The 10,424-nt window shown below is 34.3% G+C and overlaps 2 protein-coding genes across 2 annotated transcripts; one reads left to right on the top strand and one right to left on the bottom strand.

The window, feature by feature from the left end:
* Positions 1-2,595: 2,595 nt before the first annotated feature.
* Positions 2,596-4,442, top strand: LOC101493004 (protein BASIC PENTACYSTEINE4-like). The gene is given in 4 exon segments (XM_073370532.1): positions 2,596-2,622; positions 2,624-2,664; positions 3,058-3,154; positions 3,252-4,442. Coding segments are annotated over 4 exon segments (1,008 nt in total). The 5' UTR covers positions 2,596-2,610; the 3' UTR covers positions 4,110-4,442.
* Positions 4,443-5,765: 1,323 nt separating this feature from the next.
* LOC101492668 (probable serine/threonine-protein kinase At1g54610) lies at positions 5,766-9,851 on the bottom strand. Its single transcript, XM_004503726.4, has 7 exons — positions 9,410-9,851; positions 8,774-9,058; positions 7,937-8,254; positions 7,600-7,827; positions 7,426-7,526; positions 7,207-7,327; positions 5,766-6,321 (listed from the first exon to the last, which is right to left on the bottom strand). The coding sequence occupies exons 1-7, from the start codon at positions 9,704-9,706 to the stop codon at positions 5,998-6,000; spliced, it is 1,674 nt and encodes a 557-aa protein (XP_004503783.1). The 5' UTR covers positions 9,707-9,851; the 3' UTR covers positions 5,766-5,997.
* Between the last annotated feature and the right edge of the window lie 573 nt (positions 9,852-10,424).

The following is a 10,424-nucleotide window of genomic DNA, read 5'->3' as shown; positions in this document are numbered from 1 at the left end:
TCTCTCTCTCATCAAATTCAATACTCTCTCTCTCTCTCTTGGGTTTTCGTCTTCGATTCCGTTGTAGTACCTGTAAGTTCTCTCTCTCGTTGCACATTTATATATTTATCTCTATTTATTTTCCTAATTACTATTTTTAATTTCTAAACCTTTCTTTCTTTCTAGGTAATGTAATGTTATGCAACTTTCCACTCTATTTACTTGCTCTTTTCTCTAATACCACTTTTTCCCCCTTTTCAATTTCACTACAAGATGCATTATTCACTTAATTTCTCCTTTTTTTTTTTGTTTGTCTTTGCGTTATATGCTTTGTTTTAGCAAATGTACCAGTTATTCAATTTGGAAATTGATTTATTTTTATTTTTATGTACTTCATGAGTAGGGAAGGTGGTGTGGAATTGTAGTGGTTTAATTGAATACAAGTGGTTTTAAAGATTGGTTTATGGAGATTTCTTTTTAGAGTTTGATGTGTAATGCTCTATGTAGCACTGACACTTTTGATTGAAAGTGTGCTCAATTAATTCATTTTTTCAAATTATTATCTGTGTATCCGGCAGTATCGTGTCGAGTGTTTGTGTCAGTATTGGGGCTTCATAGGTAATGCTTTATGGAGAGCACAATGATGTGATCACAAGATGGAAATCTAATTAGGATGCATAAGTTCCTAAGTGCCCTTTTATTGTTTCCCTTTTGGAAAAAGTGTAGAATGTTTTTGATTGGTGAATATACTAGTATTCATTAGCTTTTATTTCTGTCTCTTTGTTGGTACTGCCGTTGAGGATAAATAAACAACTAGCGCCTTTGAATTTTTCTTTTTGTTAGACTATAGAACCCCGTCTATGATAAATTGTATTCTTAGATCATTCAGCACTCAATACAATTTACAATATTTTTTGACTATCAGTTGAGATGGAAGTTTTCTGGCTTGCCACTCTCTGGTTCTTTTCAATACATTGTGTGATTCATGTTAAGGGAATAGTTGGAAGGATTTCTTTGGTGACAGTAAAGCATCTTTCAATTGGTAAATTTGAGGGATTAGTATTTAGTGATTGTCTTGTTGTCTAGTAAGTATTTATGGCATGGTATTTATCTCTAAATGATTGCAAGTCATATTCTTTTGGTATAAGTTTAAAATAGTAGTCGATGTTCTTCAATTCATCACCAATGGTGTTCCTAGGATACCTATGTCATCAATTATGTACTTGCATATTTGATGAGAAATTGAGACAAGTGATGAGAACAAAGTTCTTTTGACAACATGGTTGCAATAAGTTCTTTTGACAACTTGTGAGTTGTATCTCTTGTCTTGATTGTACTATAAAGATGAAAGTGAATTCCTTACTTCGGGTAGCTATACGAAAGCAGTAATTCCTGCTATAAATGTTTTCTTCCCTTGTGGTACCATTTGATATTATGTAAAGTTCTGAAAATGTTATATTCTTGGCAGCCATGAGACTGCAAGTTTTTTTTCCATAAATAGTATTTTTTTACCAAAATTTACAATATTTTTTGACTATCAGTTGAGATGTGTATCAACTCAGTAAACAGCTATTAATAATTTAATATCTTTTATTCTCACTGATAACTAATGGTCTGTCAAATCTGCGTGACTGCATTATTTTATTTGTTTAATTTTTAGCAAAGTCAAAAAGTTTCTCTAGAAATATGAGAATTAACGTAATCCTCAAATGTCTAGCTTATATTTGAGAAGGGATGCTAAATTACTTGTAATTTTACAGAATGCACATGCTTTTTAATGCTATTCTGAATGATTTCAAACATAGTGGCACCCTAGCACCAGACACAAATACAGTTAGGGATGCCATACCTGGTATGTTATGAATACAGGATATAGAAGATTTTTGGAAAATTTAAGATATTTGCAGGATGAACTACTATATATTTCTTGTCCACAAACTGTATGCAGTCTGTCTTATAAGCCTACACATGTAGGAAGCGCTTCTCTAGAGTGTCAAGTACAAGGGTTTTATCAATATCTGTGTCTTAACATTAAGCAGTTTTTGATGCATAATGAAACCTTTCATTTGTCCAACATGCTTCTCCTAGAATTTGGGCCTAAGGCTTAATTCAATCTCACAAAACCGACTTGTAAGTTGAGGTATGCCGAAGCCTTATAAGCACTACTTAAGCCATATCTCTAGTTGAAGTGGGACCGTCAACACAACCCCCTTACTCTCACGAAATATTTGAAGTGTGGACTAATGCATGTGGAACAACAATAATCTCAACAATACCTCCTCACGTGCAAGATTGGACGACATATGGGGTGTGGACAAATGTGGGTGGAAACAACAAAGATTGTGGCCTAATAACAGATTTAAAATAGACTTTAAAACCATATTAGAATTTGGAGTTAGGGCCTAACTCAATCCACAAAACCAACTTGTAAAATGAGAGTTGTCCACGCCTTATAAGTTATAAGTACTACTTAGGCCATATCTCTATCAGATGCAGAACTCTCAAAGTTTCCAAACCTCAATAACAAAGAAATCAATCGTTTTTGTGTTCAGACACTATTGTTGAATGAAAAAAAATGGATACATGCATGTATGCATCAACAGGCATTCCTTCTGGATACCTGTCATAAATATGGTGGCAACTGGCAAGGTTTGTTTTTGCCAGAATGGAGGGTAGTATTCAAGCTTGGATTTGAGCTGTTCAGCTCTATACAAGCTCAAGCAGTCCTTCTTTCGATATAAAAAGTTTTAGATTTGCGTTGTTTTCTGTTATGCAGTAAATGGCCTCATTTTCTTTTTACCCCATTCAGCCATATAAGATCTGTGACGTTTTCAATAAATTGTATTAAAATCATAGCATTTCATGTTGATTGGTTCTACCTAAGTTTAATTTGTTAGCTGTAAATATTTTCTACAATTTTTCCTGTTCTTCTGAAAAAAATATTCTCTCTACATGCCATCCCCCCCTTGTTTATTGACTTGATACCACTGTTGTCTTTCTCATTTTATAACAGGATTTTTCTTTCAGCCAGAGATTAATTATTATTTAAACCTCAAGACTGCTTGAAACCAACTATTGGTCTGTTGCAAAATCCTCTGGATGCAAGATGAATGATGACCGTGAATATGAAAACGGTAGGCATAAGATGGAATACTACAGAGGAGCACATTCCCTGGTAAATAGAATACACACATATTTAGTATGCTTTTTGTTATTTTATCTTGCAGTTACTCTACTGGATTGGTTAATTGGATTTGATTTAAAATGTGCAGTGGAATACGGACCCCCAGCATCAAGTAAAGGAACAAAATGCCCTAGTTATGAATAAAAAAATTAGGTCCATTATGGCTGAAAGGCAGGCTGCCATTCTGGAACTTGAACTAGAGGCTGCTATATCAGAAAAGAACGAAGCCTTGGCTGCTCGAGATGCAGCCCTTCGGCAGAGGGATGAAGCACTTGCTCAGAGGGATAGTGCTCTATTGGAACGGGATAATGCCCTTGCAGCCCTTCAAAGTCGGAGTAATTCCGTCAACTTTCCATTCAATGGTGGGTCGAAGCGGATGCACCATTCTTCCAACCATCTATCCGACATGACAGAAGCAGCATATGGCTCAAAGGATATAATAATAAGAGACGCCTCTCCGGTTACTGTTATAACTTCTGAAGCTGTCAAATCTCATCTAGCTAAGAGGTCAAAGGGGAACAAGGTATCAAAACCACCTACCAAAGTAAAGAAAATGGGTGAGGATTTAAATAGGAAGGCTTATTCTGAAGGTACAAAGATCAAATCTGAATGGGATAGGCAGGATGTCGGGTTGAATTTGGTTGCTTTCGATGAAACTATCATGCCTGTCCCAGTTTGCACGTGCACCGGAGTACCACGACAGTGCTACAAATGGGGGAATGGTGGATGGCAATCATCTTGTTGTACTACTACATTGTCGATGTATCCACTACCACAGCTTCCAAACAAGCGGCACGCTCGCATTGGAGGGCGGAAAATGAGCGGCAGTGTTTTTACTAGACTTCTCAGTAGGTTGGCATCAGAAGGCCATGATGTATCTATACCATTGGATCTTAAAGAATACTGGGCCAGACATGGAACAAATCGCTACATTACAATCAAGTAGCTTCCTGACATTCATTTGTTTCGAGTTATGTGTTCCGTTTTTAGACCACCCTATCACGAGCTGTAATTGAAACCATGCCTTGGTGAGCACGATATGCTTGAATTGTGTGCATGCAGGTGATTTTTCAATACATGGCTGTTCTCCTTGCTTATTTCCAGTTACTGGTATGGCTAGACCCCATTTTGATCCTTTCAAATGGTATGGCTGTAAATTATGTGTATGTATGTTGTATGCACATGTGGCTTTGTAGGTGGCACACATTTGGTTCCTGCATGTTTTCACCTTTTTTTCTGTACATTATGAATCCTTTGCTTAGGAAACTTTCCCCCCTCAGATAGATCTCTTTATTTTTCCACATTTATAAAATTCAATGGTGGGAAATTTTCCACTTCCCTTTGGAATCAAAAAGTCTCCTGGGAAATTGTGTGATTCGAGCTATAAGAGCTGTTCAGTTCGGACTTTAATTGTCTATAACTTTAGGGGGAAAAACATTGCAAAAAATTCTTTAGAGACAGCATAACAATTGTGCTTTCCTGTAAAAAAAAATTAAATTGTGCTTTAGGTTTTAAAACATATGAAGTTAGGTGATTAATGATTTTATGTTTGTAGTATAAATGGATCTTACTATCAAATAAGTCGTAAGTGTGTTTGTATATTCATGGCGACCCACTTGAACACGCCAACTGTGAAGCACTAACATGATTGTTAAACACAACACTAACATTGATTTGTGATAACAGTTGATGATTTGAAAAATTAAAGTAAATGATATGTGTTAGTGTTGGGCACACATTTAATCTAAAGTGTTGGTTTTTTACAACTTGTGACATTTAAATAAAAACCATGAAATTCAGTATACATTGCGCCTGTAAAGAAAAAAAAAAAGTATTACATTGCGGTAGCAAACAGGACACCTGAAATGATAGAGGAACAAAGTAAGTCCTGATAAAGTTGGTTTTTTCCTTTTATAAAAAAATGTTGGTGTTTACCTATTATAAAATAACAAAAACAAAAACTTTGGTGTGGTGTGTTTCTAATCTCTACCCACAGTTCTTGAATTACAATAAAAATAAGAGTTCAATAAAATGTATTCGTTTGAGTTTATTTACTATCAAAATTTTCTCCTTAATCTCTTAGTCATTTCACATTTCTAGAAGAAGTGTTGCAGCTTGACAAATAAAAACGCATGTCAGTGCACTTTATAAATGTCCATAGCCAATACTCTCTCTGGTCTTAATTAAAAGATAATTTTTAACTGAACCATACAACAAAAAAACCATTTTAAAAGATTTTTGGGTTTCATTTATAAGAAAAAAATCACTCCCTTTCTCCCAAAATAAATGTGGTATTTGACCGTTTTACATAGACTAAAAAAATTAGTGATAATTAATCTGATATTTTTTAACTAATCAAACTTTAAAAAAATATTGACCTAACCTAAATAAAGTCTAATTTGGTCTATCATAAGATAAGCCATAGACCATTATGGTTGGTCTGACCTATTGATTGACACTCTTAATTATTTGAGTCTTTTTTTTTCCCAAAAAAAGATAAAATAAAATAAATATTACAATTTCATCCAAATTAAACCCGTCAAATAAAATATCAAAATAGATTTGTGATATGAACAAACAAATAAAAAATTACAACAAAAAATGAAATATTAATAAGGAAACAAACTTTTTTTTAATTATTTTTATTGAAAACTTGAACCTCTAAATATACAAATATAATCATCCCCATTGTACATTATACACCAAATGAAATACACAAAAATGGGATCAACATTGAAAAAAAATAAAAATAAATCAAATCATGATTACAGGGGCAAAACTGATTTATCATCTGCTTTTCCACATTCTAGGATCCTAAAATCCAAAGAAACAGATCATCTGCTTCTAAATAATAAATTAAATGAAAGACCAACTGTTGAAGGTTTAAAAGAATGCATAAATTTCCATGATGATGTTATCTTGGAATCAGCTTCATTAATTTTCCTTCCTTTATAAGACCTTGCTCCATAACTTCCAACAGATTTAGAAGATATTGAATTAGATATGATTGAACTAAAGGAAGTTGTTTCACTTCTTCCAAATGAAACAGCTCCTTTATTTGATGCACCCCCAGGATATTCAACAGCTCCATCCTCATGAGGAGGTGGAAATTTCTCACTTTTACTTTTTCCATTTTCATGTGTCATAATTCTCCACTTCTGAAAACCATAATAAAACACTTGTAATGTTGCTCAAGGTATTAATTGTCCTAGCATATACTATATAGAATAGATTTAATTTATATATATCGTCAATGTAAAAAGTTTTTACAATGTCAACACATTATGACCGTCAGATCATTTGAAACGCTAATATATTATCATAATTACTTCTAAAGTCACACATATGATTAATTATGATGTGCTGAAGCATATAATTTTTTACACTGATAGACAATGCATGAAAATTAACTTCTCATACACTAGCGGTGTAAAACACTAGAATTTAATTTGTATAGACTAGCAGTGTAAAACTTTTTTACACATGTATTCAATCACATCTCATTATGTACTATATTGTAGATATTTGTGAAGATATTTTAAGAATTAACATAACAAAATGACATCATAGTGCAGTTTGAGTAATGTATGTGTCAAAAAGATTGCATAGAAATTAATCTCTATATTACTATATATCATGAATATTGTCCCACAACTAAAAAATTTAGATTCTCATTGACCAAGGCAATGATGAAGCGGAAAACTTGGGAAATCACTAACCATGAAAGAGACCATCAGATCAAACAAATTTTATCACAAAGTTTTATAAATTGAAAGATAAAAACAGAGTTATCTCAAAGAGCACAATTTAAATGTCAAGCTAGCCCAAGATCATATAATCATAAGAAAAATATGCTAAAATTACACAAAATGCCTAGGTGACATGATTCATGAATTCTAATCCAAGAATATATAGTGAAAAAAGGAAGCTAGGTCCTAAGATAGACATGTGCTTGCATAAACTTGAAATTCAGTAAGGAACATAAAATTAATAAACTCAATAACAGCATAAGGAAACAAACATAAGAAAAACATCTGACATACATCTAAGTTTGTTTGGATCTCTGCATTGGCTTCTGGGGCCGGAGTGGTGTAACCACGATCACATGCTCTAACTCGTCTGGCCTCATCAACCGCATTTATTTTCCCATTAAGAGCTCTTTGCCTGAGAATGATAATAATAAAAATAAAGCTTTAATGCGCGCGCAGAAAAAAAAAAGGGGGCTAAAATTTACTAAGCACAAAAACAGAATCATATAAAACCTTCTTGATTCTTCATCTCTCAGCTTTACATCCAATTCTTTGGTGGGAGGATACTTTGGTAAATTCGATGGTTCACACGCATAAGGCTCAGTGGTAAAGAACTACACACAAAAAACAACTGTGAATACATTACATCTCAAATGCATGGCAAGCATGCAGTGACCGATCACTCACTTCGCTATTTAGAGCAGACAAGGTAGTGCCACGATCGTCGGGATCTATTGCAAGAAGAGTTTCAATTAAAGGTAATGAAGAAGATGGAAAATCCACAAATGTTTCTGAGATGCGCCTTTTATACGGTTGCTGTGGCTTAAAGAGAGTAGCATTTGTCAATCTATATTTCCTCCAATATTCATCAGATGGAGAACCACACAACTTGAATATTTTGTGCAGTTGCTCAACCTAGGCCCAAACAATTCGAAAACCAGTTACATACTAATTAAAAAATAAGCACGCACATGCATACACTTTAGAGTAGGAACATTAAAACAAAAATTTGCTACTATAATACCTCTGTTCTTGCAGGCATGATTGGCTTTCCAGCAAGAAGCTCTGCTAAGATGCAACCGGCACTCCAAAGATCGACCCCAACACCGTAGAATGTAGCTCCAAGAAGAAGCTCGGGGGGACGATACCAAAGGGTCACGACTCTGCTAGTCATGGGATGAATTTGCTTAGGATTATAGAAAGTTGCCAGTCCAAAATCTGCAATTTTAAGTATTCCTTCATTGTCAATAAGCAGATTCGACCCCTTGATATCACGGTGCAATACGCCTTGGCTGTGGCAATGCTCAAGGCCGGACAACAATTGCTTCATATAACATTTTACCTGCCATAAAGAATATATTGAGAGACACATAAAAGTAACAAAATTTAATGGTTTATTTGGTATGTATCAAAACCTTAAAATGACAATAAAAAAGGAACGAATGTAGTAACATAGCGGGGGATGATGGATTCAGTTGACACCAAGTGTCAAATTTGACATACTTGTTACACCCTTAATAATTTCCAATGTATGCATTGACTAGTTGGAACCTAATTAAGTACTAAACTCCATTTTACGAAGAGATATTTAACAAAGGAAATTTTAGAGCAAGTTCATGAGGTAAAAACAAATATATATGAAATCATCATACAAAATCAATCAAAACTAAATATGAATGGGATTCAAAAAGGCCTAAGAAGCTCAAATCAATTTGAAACCAATGTAAAGAGCTTTGAGTTTTTATTGTAAAAGGAAACAAAATGATGAGCTGAATTGAAACACCTCAAAATCACAAACAGTAGATGATGCAAATTACCTACATGCAAATTAAAGCTTAAAATAGTGGAAATGTGGAAGAACCTGAGGCTCAGAGAATTTGACACCAAGACCAGCTATAAGACCAGCAAGATCATGTTCCATGTACTCAAATACCAAGTAAAGACTCGACGATATCCTCGAAGTAACCAATCCCTCAAGCTTTATAACATTAGGGTGATCAAGCTTCCTCAAAACAAGAATCTCTCTAGCCATGAATTTCACACTCTCAGCTTCCAAATTATCAATTCTAACTTTCTTCAAAGCCACTATCTTTCCAGTAACAAGGTCTCTAGCTTTGTACACATTGCTATAAGTTCCTTTCCCAATCTGAATAACAACAAACAAAACAAACCCCCCTTCAAAAATAGAATCTCTTTGGTTTCACTTTCAGTAAAATTGATTCTAAAATAGAATCATTTACCATCTTTTGATGATTTTGTCATTACAATTGATTTTTAACCTCATGTGTTTATATAAACGTATATAAACATAAATCAGTTTGAATTCAACTTACTTTTAGACAGAATCAATTATACAAAATTAAAACACATTTATCCGCTCAACTGACAAATATCAATATTGTTAATTTAGACGTCTTGTCCCGAGTTAGAACTCGAAACCTTTATTTGTGAGTTTATATCGGTATTTACTTTCTTGTAAAAAAATAAAACAACTTACCTTAGAAAGCTTCTCAAACGTGTTGGCGCGCCGAGGAGTCCAATCTCGGATTGCATCACCGGCAACATCCATCAACCACGGCGGCCAACTCTGTTGGGTCGCTGTGAATGAATTGAGTCGAAGTTGCCGGAACTTCGGCGCCGGAATATTGCCGGAAAGTTCACCGGCGTTGGGAGCTTCAGTTTCCTGCTTCTCCCGAACCTTAACGACATTATTAGCTCCGTCAACAGTAGCGGTGTTATCTCGGCGAGAGTGACCAGCTCCGGCACCGGCAGGTTTTCCGAGACCGCAACCCATGTATCAGCAGTGGGTGTGGTTGGGAAAATGCATGGAGCCGCCGTCCAATAAACAGATAATTAGAAGGTTGGTTTGGTGATAGAGATTTGAAGGTAAGGAGTTTGAGGTGGTCACTCTACTACTCTACTACTACCAGTGGTGGCCCTTCCCACCAAATCAACACTTATTATATAGGGCACCCTATTTTTACTATACTTACCAGTAAATTTTAAAACTAAAATAATTTAAAATATCTTTTAGTTATTGTTCCTTTAATCAATATGATTTTTTGCATTAAATTTCAAATAAAAAATTATTTTAATTCCTTTCTTTCACTTTTTATTTTAGGAACCTTGTCAATACACTTACCTCACCAAAAACTCACTTTGTATTTGAAGGAATACATTGCACGGAAGAGGTGGCAGCAAGGTTTATGTGCACAAATTGTAAATGCATGTGTCGTTGTGTTGTAAATTACACACATGAAATTCATAATATTACTTATTTGAATCAAGACTCACAATGAACGCACAAACAAAATTAAAGAAACTAAATTCAGATTCTTGAAATACAATTACACAAAATAAATTATTTCAAATAAAAGGATTTTACTTCAAACAAACATAAGTACACAATACCAAATAACATAAACTTTATCACCTATGTACCATCACCTATTCAACACTAAATTATTCTATCATAGTTGCAAATTGGTATATTTAAAAGTAACATCTTCTTA

The sequence above is a fragment of the Cicer arietinum genome, chromosome 6 (genome assembly GCF_000331145.2).
Source record: "Cicer arietinum cultivar CDC Frontier isolate Library 1 chromosome 6, Cicar.CDCFrontier_v2.0, whole genome shotgun sequence".
NCBI lineage: Eukaryota > Viridiplantae > Streptophyta > Magnoliopsida > Fabales > Fabaceae > Cicer > Cicer arietinum.
The sequence above is the reverse complement of the archived record's forward strand: the minus strand, read 5'-3'. Positions and strand labels throughout refer to the sequence as shown.